The 27,219-nt window shown below is 43.9% G+C and overlaps 1 protein-coding gene across 1 annotated transcript in view; it reads right to left on the bottom strand.

Moving 5' to 3' along the window:
- Positions 1-27,219, bottom strand: part of SH3RF2 (SH3 domain containing ring finger 2) — a 79,485-nt gene that overhangs the window by 10,827 nt on the left and 41,439 nt on the right. Inside the window, 2 exon segments of the mRNA XM_063292891.1 lie at positions 1,660-1,830; positions 9,363-9,457. Coding sequence (XP_063148961.1) covers positions 1,660-1,830; positions 9,363-9,457 — 266 coding nt within the window.

Genomic DNA, 27,219 nt, shown 5'->3' with positions numbered 1-27,219 from the left:
CCTTTCTGTTTATTTCAACATTCAAGGTAGCTTACAATAACACAGAGATAAGGTAACTCTGAATATGAAGGATCTTATGTAAGCCAATAGCTAATAGGAATTGATAGACCAATTTTTGTACCTAACTCTTGATAAGTTGGACATTATAAGCAAGGCTTGGACACAAACAAGCTGCTTCCTCCACCTTGCCCTGGTTTTTTAATTTCTTTTCCATTTTTCTCATCTTTCTGATAATTCTTTACCCCACTGCCTTCTACTCAAGATTCTAGGGGACAGGATTTTGAAAAATGATAGGATACCTAGTTAGAGATCATAGACAGGGACCAGTTTTCATGGGGAAAAATGGTGTTTTTACTTCCATAAATACAATAGTTCTTACTAAACTTTCTGGTTATTTAGGTTAGATGTTCCTACAGATTAAATCTGAATGGGTTAAACAATAAATACGCTTCATTAAAAAAAAAAAAAATTGATTCAAAAGTCTAAATAATGGGCAGGCTAACCAAGCCTTCATAGCAGCTTCTACAGGTCTTACATTAACTTGCAATGTAACTGAAGGTAACAGTAACTTACTATTTCACCTTTTGGACTGAAATAATTGTAATGCCACTTCTATCCCTAAGATCACACTGAGATCTGTCCTGAACACTGCTAAACTATGGCAATTCTTCATGCATTTAAAGAAATGGACTATAATCTACTCCAGTATGTAACATAACAAATTTGTTAATTCTTAAGGTGCCACAAAGGTCTTTGTTAAAAGGGTTCCATAATGGTTATTTAATCACCTATAAAATATATTGTGTAGCAAATGCTGCAAAAGGTTCATTGACTGTTGATGCCAGCTGATGGATCAACTTCTCACTGTGGTCTCCAGAGACCACAATGTATGTTTGTTCACAAACAAACAAAAAAATTCTTCCGTGGTCCTGTGCTGATCTACTACAAATATCTGTAGCAAATGCATTATTTCAATTAGTAAATACGTTGTTTTGATTTAATTATCCCTTTGAATAATTAATTTTACAGTATGTATAGTACCAACGATAAGCTATTCACTGGAAATAAAATGAAATAGAGTCCAGGATAGCAAGAAGGCCAAGCTTTAGGTTGGTATTTCCATTTTATACAAGCAACTCACTTTGTGACTATTTTATACAAGTTCTAGAAGTTGTACTATAGTTGTACTTATAGAAGTTTATACATCTGACCTTCATATATAAGTTCTGTATACTTGTACTACCTAGCTATTAGTTCTTACTGATTTGCTTACCCCCATTTAGCCTACAAAACATTGTTTTTAGGTGCTATAGTTCAATCTTCACTTTATGCTACAGAAAAGGGGAAGCCCATGCTATTGTTAGGAAGCTACAATATATAGCCATTTTCCAGGAAGTAAAAAACAAACAAACAGAGAACTTAGAGGCACTAATCAAGGCTGATTTTTTCTTTTACCTTTTTGGGCAAAATAGTTCCAGGCATATGCATTAAGGTTACATGTCAGCAGGAGCTAAATTTATGTAGGCAGCACTACCACCCAATCTTATTCACTCATCTTAAACCAATTAAAGTCCAGTATATGGAGTGTGGAGGAAACCTTCTGCACATATTTGTGCTACTTTCAAGTACATCTCTATCTATAAATAGCATAGGTCAAACCTGAAAAACGGAGCAACGTAATTGCTGGGGAAGATTCCGACTTTTCCTGTGATCAGTGACATTCCTTTTAGCCAACCTTCACGGTATTTTCCCAATACACGAATGCCTTCTCCTTTTTGCAAGTCGAGTTCCTCCGGACTGTGAGCTGTATAGGAGTGCAAAGCGACGGACCTGTTGAAACATAAGGAATGAAAGTAAAGCACTAGGCATTTGGAAAAAAACAGTTTCATTTATGCAACATAATGAGCATATGACACAACAATCTGCTTTCAGGCCACACCAGGAGCTGCTGTCGTGCCTTGTTGTAAACCAGAGCAATGCATCTGAAGTTTCTTCTTTATGTAACACTTCTGTTACACAATCCGGAATGCTCCGGTGAATATTGGATCAGAGTAAAGAACAGACAACTTTTCAAGAACGCTGAATGGATCCCTAACAATATGTAGGGCATTTCTAAGTGGGCTGGTGTAATCAGCATGATGTATTCAGTTCAAGATTAAGCTATGGGCTAGGATCCCAGATTGGAGAAGAAAAAACACAGTCCAGAACACAAGAAATTAAACACACATACACTTGCATACAAAAAGATCATCTCCCTTTGAACACAGAATAATTGCATTGCTTATTAACATCAGGAAATTACACAGTAAGATTCAGCATCAGCTCTTTTGGTCTTTAGATTTGCTGTCCAAATCCAAATATTTTCCTGACACATGACACGCAGTAATTAGCTGCCCCAACAAACAGCGTGAGGGTTTTGTGGATCCTACAGCTTAAAAGGCGTAACATTTGTGCGTTACTCCTAATGATTCTTCATTTAAATTAAAAAGATCTGTCTCTTTTGACAGTGAGCTTTATTTTTCATGTCAGGTGCTCAGCAGCCAGTTTAACACATAGAGTAATTATAGAATGAGGTTTATCTCAGTTTTAACAAAATAGTAGTATAGCATACTTATGGAAAGGGAGATCACGGGTTTATTTTTTAATTCCTTCTGGTGTTGTGTCATGAGTGCCGTTGAGCTGAAGACATCAGCGCAATGGCACACATGACAATAACAAGGAAACAGGGGAAGGGGCTCAAGATAAGTAGCCATCAACTTACAAAGACTAAACAACAAGATACAATGGCTAAGCGGATCGCGAGGCACACCCAAGCTCTTAGCGCTAGCGCAACGGAGATCGCCCAGCTGACAGCAATCACCGGAGGAATAGGGAAACCGATGATGGGCGATCCCAGAGCGCCAGCGGGGCCTCGCAACCCCTCACCTACCGGCAAGACAGCATGTTGGTCAAAGGGGGGTGACGTAACCGCGAGTGAGGGGGCGCTGACTGGCGCGGGGTATTTAAACCCCGCACCGGCGCGCTCCTGTCACTCTCAGCTTTTTTCTACCACTGTATCTACACTACGAATAAACCAGAGCCTGCTTCAACGGAATCAGTGTCTGTGTGTTACTTGGAGGTAGGCAGCGCATGACATAAAGCTGAGAGTCATAAACTCAGCCTCGCCGAGCCCCACCAGACGACAACGAGCCGCGGGAGGAGTAGACGGCGAGAAGACCAGGAACGATGAGGCCGGCGCGACGCAGACAAGGGGGGCGAGCCGCACGGCAAGAAGCAGAGGAGGACCGATCGAGGCCAGAGGCACCGCGGACTCCCAGAGCCATGGACGCCCACCCGGCCCAACCCGAGCCTCAGCTCCAACCCCAAGGGGAGATGGCGACGGAGGCAACCCGGCCACGGGAGGGAGCAACATACCTCCCGAAACCAGCGGAGAACCCCGCGCCCCACATCGCACCCCAGCCACGGGCGTGGAGCGGCAGCCCAATGGCGGTAAGCATGGGGGAGGACGAAGAAGCAACCCAGCCGACGGCGGAGGAAGCGGACCAACGGTCGGGAGGGCCTGAACCCCACCGGCGACCCACCCCCGCCGACACACCGATGGAACCGGCCCCAGCGGCGGCGCGGATCGCGGACGGGGACGCACAAGCTAGACTCGCGGCCATGGAGACCCAACTGAAGGAACTCCGGACCATGCTTCAGTCGTTGATGTCCCCCGCGCCGCCCAACGACGTCCCCGCACAGGTCCACACCCCAAGCGAGGCGCCGAACTCCCACGGGCCAGATGACGGTCAACAAACGGCCCAGGCGGACGCCGCCGCAGGCCGGGAAGCGAGAGGAAGGGGCTCACAAAACGCCCAGGCCCCAAAGGACTTCCCCATTTTCTTTGATGGGAACCCCGCGAAACTGTCGTTCTTCATCATGAACACCAGGGAGTTCATGGGGAGGCACGGACACTCCTATGACTCCGAAGCGGACAAGATCGCAGCCGTGGCGATCAAACTACAAGACCGGGCGGCGGACTGGTACGTCCAACTGTACGAGTCCAGCTCCCCCGCCCTCGCCAACTTCCCCGCCTTCATCAACGAGATGAAGAGCTACTTTGAGGACCCACTAGCCAAAGTGAGGGCGAAAAGCGCACTCCAAAGACTTAAACAGGGCGCACGCACTGTCCCGGACTACGCCCTCGAGTTCAAAGCCCTCGTGGGGAAGGTCAACGACTGGTCCGAGACCACCCTGCTGGAAATGTTCAAAAGGGGGCTCAACCGCGACGTACTTCAATGGGCCCTCTACCGCGATGACCCAGAGACTCTACACGGGTGGATCCACCTCGCGGGGAAAGCAGAACACGCGCACCGCACCTTCCTCATGACAACTACGGAAGACACGACCAACACCTGCCAAAAGGTACCCACACCACACGTGGGGACGGCCGGTCCCACATATCCAAGGAAGAAATTTAATCGCGGGCCCTGTGGGAGGTGTGGAAAACTGGGGCACAAGACGGCAGATTGCTTCGCCAACCGACCGCCGGCCAGTGTGCCTAAACCCGCCCCGAAAACTAGCATTAAACCACCTAAACCGCCGCTGCCCCCTCACTGCCGAATGACCGGAGCCACAGCGACACCAGAGGAAGGCTGGGACGCCTACTGGGGGGAAGAGGACGCCGTAGACCCAGACCAGCCGGCGGGAAACGCTCCCCGCCTGCCCTGAAACGCGTTGCGAGGCAGGCGGTGGGACAGCAGCGCGGACCACCTCGACGGAATGGCGAAAGCTCCGTTATAATGGCGGCAATCAAACTCTCTGCCGGCAACGGAGCCATCACGGCCGCGGCACTAGTGGACTCGGGGTGCTCGAAAAACCTCATCCACCCCGACTTAGTCGCCAAACTCGACCTCCGCTGCTCCCCCCTCCCCACGCCGCTGGCATTCCACCAGCTGGACGGCTCAACAGCGGGAGGGAAACCAGCCACGATGCAGACCGAGCCGGTCACCCTGCAAATGGGCACTCACACCGAACACACATCGTTCGTAGTCACCCACATTGGACGACCCATTGCAGTCTTGGGAATGCCATGGCTCGCGACAAACAACCCGTGCATCGACTGGGAGACCCGCACCTTCACATTTGGCGATGGCGAGTACTGGGCGCCAGTTCCGGTGGGCAGAACCAACCCCACGGTGGGACGAGCAGAGGCGACTACACAGGACAACGCAGCTACCACAGCAGACCTACCGGAACAATACGCCGACTTCTCCGAGGTCTTCGGAGAGGCGGAAGCTGACCAACTAGCCCCCCCACCGCAAGACGGACTGTCGGATTGACCTGCTGCCCGACGTCCCCTTACCTAGACCGAAGATCTACTCGATGACCCCGAAGGAGATGGCAACCCTCCGGGAGTTCATCGATAAAAACCTAGAGAGGGGATTCATAGAGCCAGCATGCTCACCGGTCGGAGCCCCCGTCTTATTCCGGGAGAAGAAAGACGGCACCCTACGGCTCTGCACCGACTACCGGGGCCTAAACGTGGCTTCCCTGTCCAACAAATACCCCTTACCCCTGGTGAAAGATATGCTCGCCCACCTGTCCACGGGCAAGGTCTTCTCCAAGCTGGACCTTCGCGAGGCGTACTACCGCATCCGAATCAGGGAGGGGGACGAATGGAAGACTGTGTTCAACTGCCCCCTAGGCGCCTTCCAGTACAAAGTGCTGCCGTTCGGACTCGCGGGGGCCCCGGGGGTGTTTATGCAGCTCATCAATGAGGTCCTGCATGAACACCTGTTCAAAGGAGTCCTCGTCTACATAGACGACGTCCTTATCTACACTAAAACGCACGAGGAACATGTGACCCTAGTCAGACAAGTCCTCGATAAGCTCAGAAGGGCGCAGCTCTATGCCAAACCCGCAAAGTGCGAATTCCATAAAGCGCGCCTAGACTACCTGGGGTACCGAATCTCCGGAGACGGTATAGAAATGGACCCCGCAAAAGTCGAGGCGGTGCTGAACTGGGAACGCCCCCGCAACAGACGCCAACTCCAGAGCTTCCTCGGATTCGCGAATTTTTACAGATCATTCGCCCGGGGGTTCGCAGAGATAGCCCTCCCCCTAACGGACCTCCTCAAAACCAAAGGGGTGGGGGACACCCGACGCGCCAAGAACCCGGGCACAGTATTGAATTGGACTCCCACGTGCCAGACCGCATTCAATAAGTTGAAAGCGCTGTTCACCACAGAGCCAATCCTCGCGCACCCGGACCCAGAACGGCCGTTCGTGGTCCAAGCCGACGCCTCAGACTTCTCCCTGGGGGCCATCCTACTCCAAAAGGACCCCACAGGACTCCTGAAACCATGCGCCTACCTGTCGAGGAAATTCTCCGAGACAGAAAGGCGATGGCACGTCTGGGAGAAGGAAGCCTTCGCGGTAAAATCGGCGCTGGAAACATGGCGACACCTACTCGAAGGAGCCGCCCAACCATTCGAGGTCTGGACCGACCACCGGAACCTCGAGGCCCTCCGAACGCCCAGACGCCTCAGCCCAAAACAGGTCCGATGGGCCCAATTCTTCAGCCGCTTCAACTTCCAGCTGAAGTTTATGCCGGGTAAAAAGAACTTCCTGGCTGATGCCCTTTCCCGACTGCCACAAGATGAAGAGCCCGCCCCAGACACCATTGGGACGGTCCTATCCGCTTCTCAACTGGGGATGGCCGTGACCACCCGGAGCGGCGCTCGGAGGCAGCTCGACTCTACGGCACAACCGACGGCGGGACAACCTGTGACCAGACGACGCCAACCGCAACTACCAGGGGGGATACGCACGGACCTCGCCGCCGCCCTCAAAACCGACCCCTGGTTCCTGGCAAACCCCGACAAGGTAATGATGGCACAGGACCTGGCATGGGGGGAAGGCAGAATCTATGTCCCGGACTCGCAACGCCAAGCGATCTTGCATAGATCCCACGACACCAAGCAAGCGGGACACTTTGGGTTCCTTAAGACCCTGCACCTAACAAGGCGTCAATTCTGGTGGCCCGCGCTAAGACGGGACGTGAAAGCTTACGTAGCGTCCTGCCCAACGTGCGCCAGAGCCAAACGGGCACCAGGCAAACCCGCGGGGCTTCTACAACAGGTGGCAGAACCCTCCCGCCCATGGGAGGAAATCTCCATGGATTTTATAGTGGACCTCCCACCCAGCCAGAAGAAAACGGCCATTTGGGTGGTGAAAGACTATTTTTCGAAACAGGCCCACTTCATCCCCTGCACATCGGTCCCGTCCGCAGAACAACTAGCCAAACTCTTCCTCATCCACGTGTACAGGTTACACGGATGTCCCGCACGTGTGGTGACCGACAGGGGCACACAATTCACTTCTAAATTCTGGCGGGCCTTCCTAAAGCTGACGGGGACCCAACAGGCCCTATCCACTGCCTGGCACCCCCAGACGGATGGAGCCACAGAGGTCCTCAATGCCACCCTAGAACAATTCATACGCTCATACACCAACTACCATCAAGACGACTGGGCCGAACTGCTCCCGTTCGCCGAAGTCACATACAACAACGCCGTTCACACGAGCACGGGGAAAACTCCGTTCGAGGTAGTCTCGGGGCGCGACTTCGTCCCCATACCGGAGCTACCACAACCCCCGGAACCCCAGGTGGACGCTAGCGACTGGGGACGGAAGATTGCGGAATCGTGGCCAATAATCACGGCAGTGCTGAAGGAAGCACAGGCGGCCTACAAAGAGCAGGCCGACAAGCACCGGCGCCAACAACCGACGTTCCAGGCTGGGGATATGGTCTACCTATCCACCAAATTCCTAAAGTCGCCCCAACCCTCGAAAAAACTGGGGCCTAAGTACATCGGGCCGTTCCGAGTCACGCAGATAGTGAACCCGGTGGCAATACGCTTGGACCTGCCACACAACCTACGGAGACTCCACCTGGTATTCCACACCAGCCTCCTGAAACCGGCAACCACCTCCCGCTGGCACCCAAGCACGCCACTGCCCTCACCGGTGATGATCGACGGCCAACATCACTTTGACGTAAGGGACATACTCGACTCCCGCAGGCAACGGGGAACTTTACACTATTTGGTCAGGTGGAAACACTTCCCCCACCCAGAATGGGTGGCGGCGCACAACGTTAACGCGCCTGACCTGACCCGGGCTTTTCACCGGGCGTACCCCGACAAGCCTAAGGCAAAACCAGCAAACCGGCACCTGCATAACCCCTCCCCCGCGCCCCCCCCGCCTACCGTGCCCCAAGGGAAAGGGCCCCCCCAAGCCCGCGACTTGGGTGGACCTCCCCCCCCGGGACTCACCCCCCCCACCCCGGGCCCACGAGGCAGTGACAAGCGGTCGCCAGCACCCTCCCCCCGCCCCGGGCCCACGGGGGAGTGGCAATCAAGTCAACAGTGCATCCTGGGGGCAACGCCCAGGAGCACACATAACAAAGGCGACGCACTTAGAATAAAAAATAAGGGCCCTACCTGGAGCTGATAAGCACCCGACCAGCCACGCCTCTCTCCTCGTCGAACTGAGCCAAACAAACAGGGTGTGGCCGGAGCATGCGCACTAAGAACACACCCTAGAGGGACACGTGGTAGAGGGTGGAACAAAGGGAGGGGCGAAAACACTCCGGTGGGAAATTCAAAAAAAACAAACAAAAAAAAACCATTTTGACAGCTCTCCTGGTAAAAAACCGGAAAGCTGGGGGGGGGGCACTATTCGGACAGGGGGCAGTATGTCATGAGTGCCGTTGAGCTGAAGACATCAGCGCAATGGCACACATGACAATAACAAGGAAACAGGGGAAGGGGCTCAAGATAAGTAGCCATCAACTTACAAAGACTAAAGAACAAGATACAATGGCTAAGCGGATCGCGAGGCACACCCAAGCTGTTAGCGCTAGCGCAATGGAGATCGCCCAGCTGACAGCAATCACCGGAGGAATAGGGAAACCGATGATGGGCGATCCCGGAGCGCCAGCGGGGCCTCGCAACCCCTCACCTACCGGCAAGACAGCATGTTGGACAAAGGGGGGTGACGTAACCGCGAGTGAGGGGGCGCTGACTGGCGCGGGGTATTTAAACCCCGCACCGGCGCGCTCCTGTCACTCTCAGCTTTTTTCTACCACTGTATCTACACTACGAATAAACCAGAGCCTGCTTCAACGGAATCAGTGTCTGTGTGTTACTCGGAGGTAGGCAGCGCATGACATGTTGTCACTTTGGGGCTTTTGGGCCCAGCCTTCATTCCAGAATAGGGGAGAATAGTAACATGTGCTGTGGTTGCTAGACAATAGCATCTTCTGGCCTCATAAAAATGCTATCCTTAAGAAATGAATAAGGATTATATGTACGTACATATTCAAAGACAGATGTTGCTGTAAGTGGGGAAGGCTGACAATGGCTGTAGAGTGCCCCATGGCCTCAGGGTCCACGTAACAGGAAGGGGTGACCTGCAAAAGAAGAAAAAGTAACGCTCAAATGAATGCTCTTCTGGTTGCCTTCCAAAGGATGTCATGAAGGTAAAACCAAATGTCCTTCAAGAGGCTGGCTAAAACATCTCATTAGCAGAATTGATTCACCCTCGTACAAGTTATGATCAGGTATCTCCATGGATCTTTAAACATGTCACCTCTGCAGATTGGAGTCAAAGAACCACCAATCCACCCCAAAGACAAAATGACCAATCTCCCTTCAAATATGGTATCCTTCGAGATTCCTATTCGTCACCCGCTCTGCTCAGTGTGCAGAAAGCCACTGGACGTGATATGGTTATTGAGCACAGGACTGAGTGACCCCTGTGTGTTGAGTAAACTGTATATTCTTACAGTTTAGGAATTACCTGAATCCCACTGGGCTCAGCATTTTAGTTCCATTGTTTTATACATGTTAATTTAATATACGTGGGCAACTTGTGGATCATGTGCAATGGTTCCCAATGCCGCACCTCAGAACCTCCAAGGAGTCCTGGAACTTGCTGGGTCATGCTTCTCAGCTTTCCCCCCATTGTTTTAAAATTCCCTTGTTTAAAGGTGCAGAAGAGGCCCCTTATGCCTTGCAGACGTACTTTCATTCCTTAAGCGTGCACACACACATCCAACTCCACCATCTAAAGTATTTAGTTGATGGGTGTGTGCGCACGTGTGTGTGTTTAAAGGGGCAAAATGGATTTATTATTTATTTACTAGATTCATATGGTTGCCCGTCTCACATAAGTGACTCTGGGCAGCTAACACAATAAAAACATGGATTCACTAAAGGATGCAAAGTATGATACACATAAAACAAAAATGAAATGGCCACTGAGGCCATTTATCTGAACTCTTAAGCTCTATGGAGACCCCTGAACTGAACTATGGCCTCTAAATGCAAGAAAATCCTCCACCCCTTACTTAGCTGTCCTTGTGAGGATATGGATCACAGGAATAAGTTAAGTCTTTAACACCACTTCATATTCCTATTAGAGTAACCTGTTGTGGAACTATCCTCTTTACTTCTCACTTAGTTTTCTCTCTTTAAAGCTTCAGTGGCTTAAAATAAGACTAAATAACTTAAAATCAGTCTGCTACTTAGGTCCTTGTAATTTTCCAGGCTATTATTTCCAGGCTTTCCCTTTTGTTTTTAAAGATGAATGATTCATTCTCATCTTATTTTTACTACAAGAAAATTATTTGAGTTATTTGGACTGTTTTACTGTGTTTTATGTAAGGCTGGTCTATGACTGTAATAAAGATTTTATTTGAAATGTAAGGCTATCATCTGAGCTGACCTGCTTGGTTTTGGCTTAGTGTGTTGTGTGAACTTAACCAATTGTGGTATATTCAATAAACTATGGTTAAATAAACCATGATTCCTTGCAATGTGCAAACCAGGTCAACACTGTATTTTAGATTGCAAGCTCATAGGAGCAGAGAGCTCTGCTCTTGTATGCTGTAACAGGCAATGCATATTGATAGATAGTAAGCTTAGTTTGTGGCAAAAATTGTTCTTCCTTCTCTCAGCACCAGGACTTCCAGGTACACAAACTTATTCAGTTATTGCTACAATTCAGTCTAGAAATTCAGGGAATTCAGGAGAGCCTGACTTGACTATTATCTCTGTGATGGTGGGGGTATAGTTTGGTCTAGCGGTTAAGGCACTGGGCTAGAAACCAGGAGACTGGGAGTTCCAGTCCCGCCTTAGGCATGAAAGCCAGCTGGGTGACCTTGGGCCAGTCACTCTCTCTCAGCCCAACCCACCTCACAGGGTTGTTGTGGGGAAAATAGGAGGAAGAAAGAGTATTAGGTATGTTCGCCCCCTTGAGTTATTTATAAAAATAATAAAGGCAGGATAAAAAACCACCCAGGGTCCCCCAAGTGAGGGAGATGGGCAGTAATAAAAATATAATAAAAAAAAAAAAAAAAAAAAAAAACGAAGTGTGTGTGTGTGTGATTCAATGAGTACCATAGAAGCAGGAGAACCTAGCCCTGTTTTGGGCCTCAGATGCTAGTGACACTATGAGTAGAAACAGAACATGGGCTGCCCAGCATATAAATGTATATATTTATATTTATATTAATGTTGGGCTGCTCTGAAGAAGATCTGATGAGTCTAGGATTATTTTCAATATTGTGATGAATTTCTAGAAGGAAGTTTATGTATTCATTTTTAGTAATAAATTATGACTGGAGCAGTTATTATGGCTAGTTATTCATCCTGATAAGTGTAGGATTATTTATCAGTGAAAAACACGGCAGGAAACTTATAAATACATGAATTTCCTAAACAGGACTTCTACAAATATTTGACAGGATGGGCCTTTTGGTGCATCTCTGTGACTGGATAATTTGTCTGACTTGGAATGTGAATGGGTCTTGCAATATATTTGGACAGATTTCTGAATATTCATCATACTTTTGGGAATGTCCTAGACACACTGGAATTCCCCTTCTCTGGCACAATGGAAAATCAGATCTTTTATGTCATGGGTGCCTAATTATCCGCTGGGCATTGTCTAAGGTAAAGTAACGAACTGAACTTTCTCTGAATTCAAAGGATAAGTCAAATATTTTTGTCTCCAGAGGCAGAAAAACCCATCTGCACCTTTCCTGCTTTAGCCACTAAAAGTACAATAAAATCACTTTTTTTGTTTTTCTAGACATCACCTGCCTCAGAAAAAGTGCTTCACTGCTTGATGCAGCTGTTTGGTTTCCCTTTCCTGTAGCCTGGTACTTGCTGCTACTGGCAACCACCACGTAGCCTTTGCTATCCTGGCTGTTTCTGGAAAGCACATTTTGCTGTTGGCCATTGTACCAAATCCAGCATCTATGTATGTATATGAACTGATGGGAAAATGCTGGCACGTTGTACACTGGCACCATGAATACTACCCATGTGAACAAAGAGTGCAGCATGAGATGGGAGGGTTTTGGTAGCACTTCTAAAAACAGCTGCATCATCTCATAAAAAGTAACCACATGGGCCTAATAGCTAATGTTAAATGTAAGAAAACTGAATTATTAGCCTCCGAGAGGCCTATTCTCCGTGAACTGTTAATCCCTTTAAATTTAAAGGCAACTAAGTGAGCTATCTAATGATGTGTTTTTGAATTTCTTTATTTTGTGAACTCTATATAGTAAACTTACCATTAATTTCCCTATGCTTAAGGCAGCTGTAAGGTTCATTCCGCACTCAACAGAGTGTAGCTACAAGCACAGGGCAAATAACAGCCTGGGGCCATTCAACTGGAAAAATATTTTTCTCTCCTTCCCTGGTGTGTGTAGTTTAACCTCCTCTTCCAATCTTATAGTGTCAATCTGAATCAAATGCCCTAACTGCTATTTGTAGTAGTTTAACATGAATTAAATTATATTCTATTTATTTATTTATTGCTTAAAGGGCAGCTCTGCTGGAAATGAAATGGGACATCCCTTTCTATTAGATGGTTCTCTGATAATAACCTCTAATTTCAAAAGTGTTAAGATTTTACTGAAAGCCTGGTTCTTCAAGCCAAACTCTACAATTTAAGCCCTCCCCAAAAGAAAATTTCCCTTACTTTTTTTTAATGTATTTCCCTATGTTGTCAACTGCTATATTCTCATACAAATAAAACAAGGATAAAATTCTGCATCCTGTGTATTTTAATATAAATATAGGCCAGGGCTTTTCTGGATAGATGCCTGACATTTCAAAGAATCTCTGCTGCTTCTACTCTCCCTGAAATAAATTTTCATCTTGATATGGAGGTGTAATTATTTATACCGCACCATCAGTTTCTACAACACGTCGGAGTAATACATTCACAAAGCAGGGAGACCCTGATTCGAGGAGTTTACAGCCGAAATTCCATGAATGCCTGCCTTTTCTTCTGCCCAAGGTATTACAGAAAAAGGAAAGGAGAAGCTTTGGATTGTACAATTTGATACTTCCCAAAAAACCCCAGCAAAAGTATTCACAGATTGTGGGAAAAAACCTTACGTATCATGATTCAGAGAGTGACTGCTACTTTTTAAAAAGGAAAATGAAAATATATTGGCAATTGAGGCACAATCCTTCTGTCTCGCCGAGTGCCATGAACAAAGGTGCTGATATTACTTGTCTGATATTACAAAACCAGAACTAAGTTTCATAATCAAGATGATCATTTACAAATAGTTTAATTGCTAACTACAATATAGGACAATGTATTCATTTTTTAAATCAACTAAGTTTGAGTTATGAGGAATAATGAAAGTTAAATAATGTTTAAATCAAGGGTGGTAGCTTGTAGATCAAGAATGTACAATTTACATTCGCTCAGTAGTTTCATCAGGCTTGGTGTAGCATGCCAAAAGCTTTACTCTAAAATGGACAGGGGAGGGAGGGAGGGAGGGGGGGAGGGAGGGAGTCCAGCTGGAATCTCCTAGGTGATTGTCTCTTGCTGAAACGTTCTTTGCCAACAGCTTCCTTTTCATCAAAAACCGATGGCCTTGTTTTTCTTGTTTTGTCTTTCCTCTCCTAGCCTGAAATTTTTTATTTTATTATTCACATTTCTATCACTGCCCATCTCCCCCTAAAAGGGGGAGCGCTTTCACAGGAGGTCCTAGCCAGTGTAGTTACTGTGAACAAGATGATAGAAAAACAACTCTAGCTTTCCTCCCCTTCTCCATCTTGCATAGATTTTCACCTCCCTCACCACCCTTGTGTCAAGAGCAGAATCCTAATGCCTTATGAAACGCTGTGTGGTTTGGCAAGCTAGCCCACACTGATCTAGCGGTCCACATTTGTTTCCTTTGTTATGCATTTTATAATTGACAGGGGTTAAGGCAGGCAAATTCCCACATGTCTATCATCTTAAATTCTTGAGTGTCTAGTGTGCTTTCAGCTGTGAAGCTGCTAAAAGGAAGAGGCAATCCTCCTTTGCCACACATTCCCCTGCTGCTTCTTCCTAAAGTTCATCCACTATGAAAAGTTTTGGACAGATACATGATCCAGAAGGCACTTAGATACTGATGGCAAAGATTACCTTTTTCCATGTTAAAAGTAGTTATCAAAGAAATTTTCTCTTTGTACCCTGGTAATACAGAACAAGAGCCAGTTTGGTGTAGTGGTTAAGGCACCAGGCTAGAAACCAGGAGACTGTGAGTTCTAGTCCTGCCTTAGGCACAAAGCCAGCTGGGTGACCTTGGGCCAGTCACTCTTTCTCAGCCCTTAAGAAGGCAATGGCAAAACCCTTCTGAAAAACCTTGCCAAGAAACTGCAGGGACTTGTCCAGGCAGTCTCTGAGAATCGGACACTACTGCATGGATTAAAAAAAATATGGAAAATAAAAGGTCCAAATATTATAGGAAGCATTGTCCAGATGATTGTCATGCATTTTGTATCTGTTTACCACACATACAGAGTGTCACATCCTTTGTTTCTTGCTGCTCTTCCGAGTGTGTAAGCCTTATTGGAACTGATAGCAATCCATACACAAACTAGGCAAAACTGGCTAAATGGGACTAGTGCTATATATAAAGAATGTCCATATATTTCCTTTACATAAAAGAAACATTTTGCTTCACTTTCTATTTAATGTTACAATGACTACAGGTGGCTGCAATCTGGAGACAGCCTAAATCAATCTTCTCCAACCTGGTTCCTTTTAGATTTGACTGAAATGTGCATCTCCCAAGCTTTTACTGTGATTGCAAGCAAGATTCTAGGAAACCCTAGGGAAAACCTTGTAGTCATCTGGGGAGATTCATTCTGAATGCACTCACTGACTTCCACTGGTCAAGTAAAACAGCTGTTTACTGTTGTGGGAAGTGCCCTTCTCAAGGTGTACAAGAGGCAGTTGTAGTTACTACTTACATCATAGGGTCTTCTGCAATCTGCAAAACTCAAAGTTACTGTCTCAGACAAGCAACTTGTACCATTATCTAAGTCTTACTGATATGGGGAAAATGCAATTACATTAGTTTTGTGATAGCTGTACCTTTGTTATTATACTGATGTGCATACCGCTGTGTTACACCCCCTGCGCTGGGTAGGAAATGTCACCGTATTTGTGTGTCAAAAACTGAGGAATCCATCCTCAGTCAAATTATTGTACTCAGGATTCCCCAAATTGATCAGTCAGCAACGGTCCTTGCTGCCCAGCCAAGTCCTCCCTCCGCTGCATCTGAACATGTTTGGAACTGCAGTCTGCCCCTTTAACCTTCTGTCCACAGTAATACAGGACAGGATTTGCTAACGATCTGGTTTTCCCTCTGCAAGGCATTCAAATTCTCGTCTCAAAAGAGTAGACTTTTTACTCAAGCATGACACAAGCTGTTGGAAATTAGCCAGGTGTTCTAGGTCTGAGGGAGAAGGGATGTCTGACTACGTAAAGACATGAATCATAAAGTTCCCAGTCTTGGTTTTATGCAATTCAAAAATAATACAGTGATAGTGTGGACAAACCTGAAGCAAATAACAGGAAAGTACTCTTACGGGGAGTGGGAGAGGGGAGAAGTCACAGAAGAGGCCACTACAGTCTCTTAGGAATTCTGTAATATCCAAATATTTCAATGCTTGAATGATGTTGGGGATGGGATGGATTTCTGAGGAAAGCCTGACCTTCTGGGTTAGGAAAGACACTGGAGCAGGACACACAGATATCAGACTGTAGGCAGATGATGTCAGTATCTTCAGAAAAACCATCTGATTTTGTGGAAATGGGGTATTCTCCTAGGAGATGAATCATTTGACCAGAAGAGACCTATGGTTTGTGAGGTCCCACCTTTCATTACTCATGTGAACAGACCATTCCCATTACCAAAGGATATATTTGGGCATGATGCGTAAACTTGCCCCTCTGCAGCCACCAATTTCTCAAAACTCAAAAAACATAATGGAACCCACAGTAAAACTCACAGCAGAACCTCATGAAAGAGAAAAACAAAGGAGCATCCCTTTGTTTTAAAGAGGGCCAAAATAATACTACATAACTGGTTGAATTCACCTGTTTCTGTTCATTCTAAAGGTAAAGGTAAAGGTTTCCCTTGACGTAAAGTCCAGTCGAGTCCGACTCTAGGGGGCGGTGCTCATCTCCGTTTCTAAGCCTTGGAGCCGGCGTTGTCCATAGGACACTTCCGGGTCATGTGGCCAGCATGACTCACGGAACGCCGTTACCTTCCCGCCGAAGCGGTACCAATTAATCTCACATTTGCATGTTTTCGAACTGCTTATACATGTCCATAATTGTAGCTAGCAGCAAGGTAAGGACTACAATATTAGTGTTTTCAGTGCTCATATAACAGTGCCAGAATGGCAATTGCAATGCTGTGAGAAATTACACATGAGGTTTTGTTATTAGTACTGGAGGAGGTACTTGTAGATAGATTCTTTTAACACTTCCTATTGCTGGAATGAAGGAAAACATGAAATCAATGTTGCACCAACAGAATTATTTTCAGAAGTATGTGCATGTGCATACAGGAGTTTACTTAGGAATTTCTGATCAGCAAAAAGGGTAAAATTGCTGCTGCTGGTGCAATGGGAAATAATTATAGTGGAATTTAGTTTGGATGCCAGGGCGATTACTTAACATGTATTCTTCCTCCCTTCTCTCCATTTTCAATGCTTTGACTCATTTCCTCAAATGCAAAGTACCTTCGTTGCCTTGTTGATGTATTTATTATTCAATCCCAAATTCCACTACTTCTCTAACTACTGTTTGAATGGAGTAAAAGAAATGTAAACCTGTGAATCTCATTTCATATTGAATTTGAACTCACAGCAGGACAAGATAAGGCAGCCTGCTCTACATTAAAGAACAGTAAAGTGAATTTTTGGAACCACTTTGCAAAATATACAATGGATCCAGGAAGATTTAAGTTGTGAGAATGTTTCAGTCCCCAGTCTATAGAATTTAGGTCTTTCATTCTTCCATCCACTCAAAAGAAATTGGCATTAGAGCAGGGGGAAAGATAAAGTTTCTATTTCTCTTCATTTTTCAGTGGGCGAGCCTTTTAGGGTTTGAATAATTATCCTTGCTATCTCATTATCTTTATAAAAATGAAATAAACTAATATTCACAATGGGGAAAAATAATAGGAGCAGCAATGGAAAGATTTATATGCTTGGTTTAGCCTAGTGTATTATAGGTAACCCTCTGGTTTATGCAGTTCCCTTTTTTCAGTAGCCAACCATAGGGCACAGGAGGCACGGTGATTAGATGTTGATGCTACTGGAAGGGGTGAAGATGGAATTTCAGCCTACCTTTCCCTATGTGGGTAGTATAGGGGAGTCTGCAAAATATTAATGCCCATTAACCTATCAGAGGCTTAACACACCTATTTTATTTGATTTCCCACTGAACACTGGCAGAAAGCCATGGATTTAAGCCACTTAAGTTCAGGGGCTCCAGAAGAGTCAATCTATGATAACACATCACCATTTTATTTCACTTGATATGCTCCATCACCTTGGATATTTTTTTTTTGTTAATGCAGAATATTGTTTCAGAATTAAAAACTGTAAGAGAAATGCCTGCTTGGATAAAGATGCCTAGATGTTCTTCACTAAATATAAAGTTGTTTCTTAACAATGCTATGTAGAAAAAAATAGAGTAGATGTTCTAATTTCCTCTTTCATACTGAATAGACCACTATTTCAAAAGTGTGAAATTGTGTCTGTTTATATACTGAGAAGATTGGCAAATGCAGTGTCTTTCTTTTATTTTTAATTAATTATGCCAAGGGCAAACCTACACAGGAGTAACCAAGTCTTCGGTTCAGTGTCTCTGGAAAGGAAATGAAAATGACTTCATTTCCTGGGGAGACCTGAGGAAACAATTTACACAACAGGGAAGAGCAATGAGTCATCAACAGTAGCTTCATTGCTGGCTTGGTAGTGCTTAATATTAAATAAAAAGAAAGAAAAACCACCTATTGACCATCTCATTTCACAGTAGGTACCTTCCACAACTGAACAAAGACAAACTTTATTTTACATTCCATTTTTAAACTGAGACAGCAAGAGTGATTTAACAAATTAATTAATGAGGATAATGTAAGGGAGAATAATTTTGAAGCAGGAACTGATCTATGTTTGTGGTGCTGTCTATGTTGGATTTCATTACCTCACTATTTTCTATAAATCAGTGCTGTTGGGTTCCCCAATTCCATTTCTCATTTCACCCACTCAGATATAGAAAAGAGTTGTTGTTGTTAAGCCTAGTGTAATCCACTAATAGTATTCCCCTCTTGTCAGTAAATAATAGCAATGATGATTTCTTTTACTGGTTCAACTTCAATTTGAAGTTTCCTCCTCCCTCTCCTGATGCAATGCCCAGGATTTTTTTAGTCTAATTATCTCAATCCAACCTTTGTTTCCTTCTGCAGCTGAAATGAAATTGCTTTCTGCTCTGCATGCAGATTAATGAAACTGGGCTGCTGCCTCAAAGAGGGGAAAGGAAAGGAAAACCACACTGGAATATTTTCCAAACCAAATGCTTTCAGTACATGGATGAGCAACAGCTACAGAGAAAATCCACTGGAGCAAAAGAGTTGTGGGCATTGCTGACTTAGGTAGTTTTCTATCATTCACAGAAGCAATGCTTCATCTTTTGAGGTGTGGTGAAGCCCCAGGGCAGATAGCACATGTCTTGCAGAATTTTAAATGACAGCCTCAACTATTTTGAACAGAGATTCTTTTCCTTACTTCCTGCCCCACAGAGGAAATAGGGCTGTTTTGGACATAACTCATATACAGGTTATTAATACATGTTCACAAGGTCTTTAGCTCCTCACTCGGTCTTAACCTGTGTTTAACTAGCATTTCAGAAATGAGCAAGAGAATAATCTGAAAATGCAAAGAGGGTAGCAAAGAGGCATGGCTTTTTTTTATTTCGTTCTTGTTACAGCTTCCTCCCTTCTCTGTTCCTGATTATATTCCACTGCAGCCTTCCCCAGTGACATATCCACTGACTCACTTCCTAAAACAGGGATAAACACCTCCTAGGTTCATACAACCCCCCAGGCTCCATTTTGTGGCTTTAGACTACTCAGGATTGGATTTAGAAATTCAGTGGTCGGTGCATTTGTTGTTGCTTGCCACTAAACATCCTCCACAACTTAGAGCTTGAGATACCAAGAAAAAAAAAGTGTGATCTTGAGGATGAAAAAGGTTGTCCTCCCCAACTGATGAGGTCCATGATTAGGAGTTCTCTTTTTAAAAGCGGTATAATTTATACATCTTCTCTCTTAATAATGTGCGTGTGTGCATTTTATATTTGTTAGTCTCATAAGTAATCCTTAAATTGTGGTAGTGAAGAAGATAAGTTGCATTTCTAGACAATAAAAGCAACTGCCACTCCTCATCCGCAGAATTTGGGAGATTAAGAAGGTTCTAGACAATGTTGTCTTTCATTTATAACTCTCCTGTATTTAAACATCTCTTCTTCCATTTTTTGTTTAATTAACCAGGAAAAGATGAAAGAGCCCCACAAGACTTTGTGGTTGGATCCATCTGAAATTCTCTATCAGAATGTACCCAGTATTGATGGCAGCTGAAATCCTTACAATGCAGAATTAACGTGTCCTTTCTCAAGACTATGTTCTATGGGTTCATTAGTGCTTACTCCACAGGAATAGGGATTAGGACTTTAGCTCAATTTAATCCTACTCAGAAACTTGTAAGTAGGTAAGAAACTTGTAAGTAGGATGAGGTTGCCTCTTGTCTGCACAGAAGGATTAACTTAGAGTTCTGCCTCTCCCATGTTATTTATATCAATGTATAATTACTACAGAAGAGAGAGTGAAGCTGAGGTGAAAAAGTATTCAAAGAACTAAATACAGAATTCTGTTGCCCATTACCCTGGTATTAAATCCTGTTGCTCAACGGAATTTAGTTGTGAATAAACATGCATAGACTTGAGTTTACTCTTTTTGAGAAAATTCCACAAGGCTGAAGTCCTATGCAATTTAACTAAAAGTTAATCCTATTAAAGTGAGCATATGTATTTTAGGTTGCATAGCATAAGATTCTTACATAGTGCACACAATAGGCAGGCATCCCACTAGCTAGGATGAACAGAGGTGTTATTGGGGCTTTCTAAAAAAAAAAAAGTGTGTAGTAAGTTAGAGTAAATGTAGAATTCTTGGCTCTTAAACTAGGCCAGTGGTGGTATGTGTCACCTACCTTGGCTCTTAAATTAGGTAGGTATCCCATTTAAGTATTCACCCAATCTCACTCTGCTTAGCTTTTTGAGATCAGTCAAACCTGGGCATACTTAGCCACATTTGGCTGATCTTAAAAAACTAAGAAAGGTCAGATTGGGTGAATTCTTAGATAGGACACAGTCAGGAAATGTTAGGACAATAGGCTAGGCTGGAAAGTTAAAAAAAAAAACCCATAAAAGAGGGCAATGGCAAACTATTTCTATATCATTGCCAGGAAAACTAAAGCTCTAATTGAACTTGATGCAAGGGAGAGTTTAATAACTGATATAACTGATCCTTGCCAATGAAATGGCATGAAATTTGGAAGTCTCTCTACGACAGTTTGAGGTTTTCTACTGGGTGTCAAGCAACAATTTCACCTCATATTAATCTGTCTCCTTTGACTTCCAACTGAGAGAAGAGATGTGACAGCTGATCAAAGTAGGAGAACATTCTAACCAGAAAACAAATGGCAGTTTGTAAGAGATTACTTTTGGGATTTCTGGGCCTAGGGCATAGATAAGGGAGGCACAGCTGGTGTTAATTAAACAAAAGGGCTGCCAAGGCCAAGGATTAAGAATTGATGAGATAACACACCTCCCTTGAAAGAATGATCTTCAGATTACAATAATGAGATTGACAGACTTGTGGCATTGTTGTTTCATTTTCAGGCATCTCTCCAAAGCCAAAAACTATAGAAAGTTAAAACTTCCCTTGAAAGCTAAAATAAAGCAATACATTTTAACACAATAACCATGTGAAATGGGTACTGGGATGATGATGATTAATCAATTCCCCTCTGCATATTTTATACCACGTTTTTGTTTGTTTTAATACACCTTGACATAATTTGTATTTCTGAAATTAATGTCCAAACTTGAATAGAATTATCTTTTGACTTTTGTGAATTATGCAATGCAGTTCTTCCATGAATTAGTGGGACAAAATGATCCATACCAGGGGAAGTTGCTTCCCAAAATGCATGAGCCATGGAAAATGTTTACATTTTTTTCATTGCTAGAAAAATGCCTATGGATTTTTAAGTTGTTCAAAGTGATGAGGAAATCAAATAGGACTTGAACAAATGCTAATGTTACGGTGAGTAAATCAGACTGACTCTTCCATCCTTAGGCAGTTTGACTTATAATTACATAAACAGGTTAGGACACAAACAAGATACTGTATAATACCAATACATTTCCTGGCCAGTAACTTTTCTCTTTTCCATCTTTTCTGCATCTACCCCATTCTTTTTAAGGAATGAATCCTTGCATCCTCCCTGTGAATTTAGTCTTCACAAAGATGGATATTCAGATAACTTCATCTGTGTTAGGAAATGCTTTCTTGTGTACAGTAGCTGAATATACCAACCAAAGTAGGTGGATATGAGTTGACCATTCATCTGTTCACCTCTGAACAGATGTGTTATGGGGGACCCCTCTATGGTTGGGGATACATGGTAAACAATAGAAGACACAGACATGCTGGAACACCTCAAAAAATCATATATTGTCTTATATATAGTGAAGAATGAGCTTAAATCTCCTTCCCTTCGACGAGAAAAAGAAGTTTGTATTCAAAATATAACTTGTGAGAGGTGGACAGCTTAATACTTGAAAGGAGATGAAAAATGTAATTTGGAACTGAGTTCATTGTGCAGAAACGACACTTGCATTTTTAAAGTCCCACATAGCACAATGTGGTTGGGGTCTGTTCAGAAGTAATTCTGCTGAATCCAGAGGAATTTACTCTGTGCTAACTGTTTACAAGATGGCATCTCTTCTAAAGAATTGCCAGGAACACTTCTTTCCAGAACATAATGAACTGAGGGACAAGAATAAGTGCCAATCAGCCTTCCTTTTCAGAGGCGAAGCAAAGCAGCACAAGCTCTTTTCAACTCAATTCAAAGCTCTGAAAACCATTTCCTCATTTCAACAACCACATTACTTTTTCAAGACCTTTTTCTATCCTTGCCTAGAAGTGCTAATCAGACATCCAGAGCTACTGTAAAGGAAAAAGCAAAATGGTTTTATCAACTATCAGTTATTAAAGCAACTCTCCTCAACCCAAACCAAAACTAAAGTCAAAACCAACCTTTCAGGAGACTCAAAGAAGCCCATGCAATCAAGTTGGAATCGGTGCCTTCAGTCTCCAGCTGTGTGATTGGGAAAACTAAAAGGTTCACTGCTCATCTGAGAACAAAAAACAATTTGCTCCATCCACGCCCAAACCAGAGGAATGCATGAAAGTTCAAACATCACTCAGACGCCTCCAGGAGGTAAGCTTCCTTATTAACCTCAGAGGTAGCTGGCATTCTGAGGCCAGCCTGGATGAGTTTCACAATTCCTTTCTCTAAAAATGCTGCTTTGTTTTGGCAGAATGCCTATGCTTAGAACCAAACAGCGTTGCAATAGGTAGAACTTCATCTGCTGAAGCTCTGGGTAGTCTGAAGTGGCTTCTGTTCTGTTTTTGCCACTCTGCAGCTAGGAAAAGTTCAAGACCCCTCCAGAGAAGCTGCAGGAACTCTGGCTAAAAGATCTTATCACCTAGGGGTACACAACTTGGCGGGTGGTGGTGGGGTGGCTGGGCAGGTGGAGGGAGGGAGGCTTGCCTATGGGTGAATTAAAAAAAAAAAGGTTTTGTAGGCAGTATTGTCTGCTTGCCTGAGGCAGCAGGGATGAAATATTTTTAAGGAGTGGCTATTAAGCAGTTTTGTTAAAATGCTTGTCTTAAAAATTGCCTAATTAATTATTCTAATGTCTATGACATCTACTCAAAATGTACTTTGGGGATAGTGGTGTTCATCTTATTGCAAATCTCCTGGTCCTCAGTTCTAAAGGCCTGAGCCGCAGATGGGAGTGTTTAGGCACATGGTTAGTTGCAGAAGTAACCAGGTAGCAGCTGTAAGGCTGTTGTCTCCCACTTTTGCCAGTCTTCTAGGGTGAATGCAGTCATAAACTGAAACTTCACATGACTGCGCTGACTTATGATATCAGTTCTGGCTGCGGTTGTTAAGTGAATCACCCACAGTTGTTAAGTGTGATGTCACATGACCGCATGTCCTGCTAGCTTCCCCATTGACTTTGCTTGTCGGAAGCCAGCTGTGAAGGTTGCAAATGGCGATCATATGACTCCGGGATGCTGCGACCATCATAAACGCACGCCTGTTGCCAAGCACCTGAATTGCAATCACATGACCACGGGGATGCTGCAACTGCAAGGACTGATCATAAATCTTTCTCAGCACCATTGTAACCATGAATGGTCACTGAACAAGCGGTTGGTAAGCAAGAACTACCTGCATTGTAGGCTGTGCTTGGAACTTGGAGAAAAAACTTTTGCTGCATGCACACGCGCACACACACACACGTGCTATGATCTTGTGAGCTTTTTTGTAAGTGCAAGATATTCTGAAGGGATTAATAAATCATAATAAATAATAGGTATTATGACGGTCTCCTAAATTTTCCTTCCCTGTCCATAATTTTGCTTATGATCATGTAAGCAATATATACAATTTATTGAAAACTAGATTCTGGACTGTTGCAATGTGTCTCTTTAGGAGTCAGTTGATTTTACTCATTCATTCATTTACCTAAGAAGCCCATGCATTTCTGGGGAGGGGGGAGAATAATATAGTATGAACTTTCCCAAATAATACTGGGGAGGGGGGAAGAGAGGGCCATTGACTGAGTGTAGCAATCTTCTCCATTACCTTCTACAAAGCATCTTCATGTTACTCTATCCATTCCCAGAGGGTCTCTCAAAAAGTCAACAGCCTCAGAATCCAGGTATTCCAGAGTTTGGTCTCATGGTTAAGGTGCTGGGCTAGAAACCAGGAGACTGAGAGTTCTAGTCCCACCTTAGGCATGAAAGCCGTCTGGGTGACCTTGGGCCAGTCACTCTCTCTCAGCCCAACTCACCTCACAGGGTTGCTGTTGTGGGGAAATTAGGAGGAGGAAGGAGTATTAGGTATGTTTGCCGCCTTGAGTTATTTATAAGAATAATAAAGGTGGGAATAAAATAAAATAAAATAAAATAAAAATTTAAATAAAGAGCTGGTCAGCCTCAGGGAATCCCTTAATCCCGACAGTTTTGGATCTTGGAATGTTGCAAATAGAGTTTACTTTTTCTGTAATTTATCTTCAGGAATCAGGCTCTGAGATCTGTATATGTCCCATATATAAACATTCAATAACCCTGAGTTTGTCTATTCACCTGGTTGTCTCCTTATGTCTTCTCAGGTATGTGATTAGTTTATCCTCATTATCCTGTTGTGTTTGGAGAAGCCCAGATCTGCTCTCACTGTCAATGCCTCATTAGCATTGTTTTGATTCTTGTCAGGCATCCCAAGGCTGGTTGGTGTCACCTTGCTTTCGAATCATAGGGAGGATGCCAGTTGTATTATTTAGGCAACATTATATCCCAAAGATGACAAATGGTAATAAAGAGCTGGAGTCCTCAATTTCAGTATTCCAGAAGGAATTCTTTATATCATAATGATGAGATATATGGAAATATATTGAAATAGAAACAGATATTTCCATAAATCTAAATAGATTAGATATTTTCATAAATATAATACTCAAGTATTTTTGTTGTTTATTCGTTTAGTCGCTTCCGACTCTTCGTGACTTCATGGACCAGCCCACGCCAGAGCTTCCTGTCGGTCGTCAACACCCCCAGCTCCCCCAGGGACGAGTCCGTCACCTCTAGAATATCATCCATCCATCTTGCCCTTGGTCGGCCCCTCTTCCTTTTGCCTTCCACTCTCCCTAACCTATTTTATGGTCTGGAATCTCTGGAATATGGGGAGGAGGACTTATTTTAAGGATTTGGGAGAGGTTAAGGTGCAGCCTAATGTACACAGTTTAACCTTTAAACCACTCAACCTTGACGATTTTTCCCATTTGGAGGTAGTTGTAGAGTATATTGCCTCTTAATTCCTCCATCTCAAAACAAACAAAAAGGGATAGGGCCTTGGGGCTTGCAAACTCTGCTGATGTTCTGACATCACTGTTCACATTCTCAGCAGCCTCTGGCCATAAGAAAATGATGCATCTTTATGTTGACTCTACAAGGAGCCATAGGATATTATTTGTTTTCTGCAATGAGCTAGTTTTCATTCTCTGTTACTCTATTTGTTAATACATCCTATATCAAGTGTAAGTCGTATACTACTATCATTTATGGGTTGGAAGCTATGGCTAATTAAACTGATCCATTTCCACTTTAAAAGAGTAGGACAATGTTATTTGGAGGCAATAGTTGAAGCAACTATTCTGAAACAGTTGAGAGACAGAATATCTGGCTAACCTTTTGCAGATGACCCAAATTCTACCAGTGTATCCAGATCAGCCTTCTATATTTCTTAGGACTGGTCAAGACAGCGAACATTTGACCAGGCAGTCACCAGATACTGACCTCCACTTGATGGTAACTGACTATCTTCTCTGCATCCTTAATGGGCAATCTACCTGCTATCTGCATCCCCCAACCCTTCTTCTCCTACTCCTGGAAATAATCCCTCCTATCTCTACAGATTTCATTTTACAAGTGAAAGGGCGCTCTGAAGTTGTCTTGGAATTTCCATTTGGGAAAGTGAAAAAGATCAAATAGACAAATAAGGCCACGAGAGTCTCCCCCAACTGAGATTGACTCCTGCTAACATGAAGTGGTTTGCGACTGCCCTCCTATAGGATTTTTTTTAACTTCTCGGTTTAATTGACAGTTTGGAGTTTCCTGATAATTTCTGGTACTGAACAAATCTGAACACAGCTTTTTTTAAGATCAGTCAAGGGTTGGTAAGTGCTGCTGCCAGCTCCAACAAACAGATGGATGGCCTTGTTTCAAAGATCTTTTCTCTCTCTTTCCATTCTCCCTTATCTTGCTGAATAACAAATAAGAGCAGGAATGAAATGAATTAGTCCTTAATTTCTATTCCTCCCTGACTCACTGGTGGCTTTAAAGACTCATGAGACAGAACTTTCCATTTTAATAGGAAAGAAACTGCCTGATTTTGGAAGAGACTTTGACTTGTAGACAACTTTAATACTAGTGATTTACTTCTCTATACTTTACTGCTTTGTCAGATAGATAGATAGATAGAGATAGAGATAGAGATAGAGAGATAGAGAGATCTATCTATCTATCTATCTATCTATCTATCTATCTATCTATCTATCTAAGCACTGCAAGACGTAGGGTGTATATATGTGTAAAATAGTATGTATAAAATACTATTTTGCTATTTTCAATGGTATTTATGCCCACAGAAGTTTTATAGAGTTGGAAGGATCCAAATGGCTAAACAAGCAGTGAAAATTCAAAATAATCGTAGTAATTTGTAATGATATAACTTTTTAAAATACAATTCCAAGTTAGGAAACTCAGCAAGTTGATAGCATTGCCAAATGGGTCTTCCAACTAGAGCATATTAATGCTTTAGCTGATCATTGCCCATGAAAATAGCTCAGCAGGGAGCTTGGTGCTTATAGGCATTAACTATAAACCATCATGAAAAGATGATGACATGTATTCTATGGCATTACAATGCAAGCCCCAGACAT

Source organism: Candoia aspera, chromosome 2 (genome assembly GCF_035149785.1).
Source record: "Candoia aspera isolate rCanAsp1 chromosome 2, rCanAsp1.hap2, whole genome shotgun sequence".
NCBI lineage: Eukaryota > Metazoa > Chordata > Lepidosauria > Squamata > Boidae > Candoia > Candoia aspera.
This window is presented reverse-complemented; position numbering and strand designations above follow the sequence as displayed.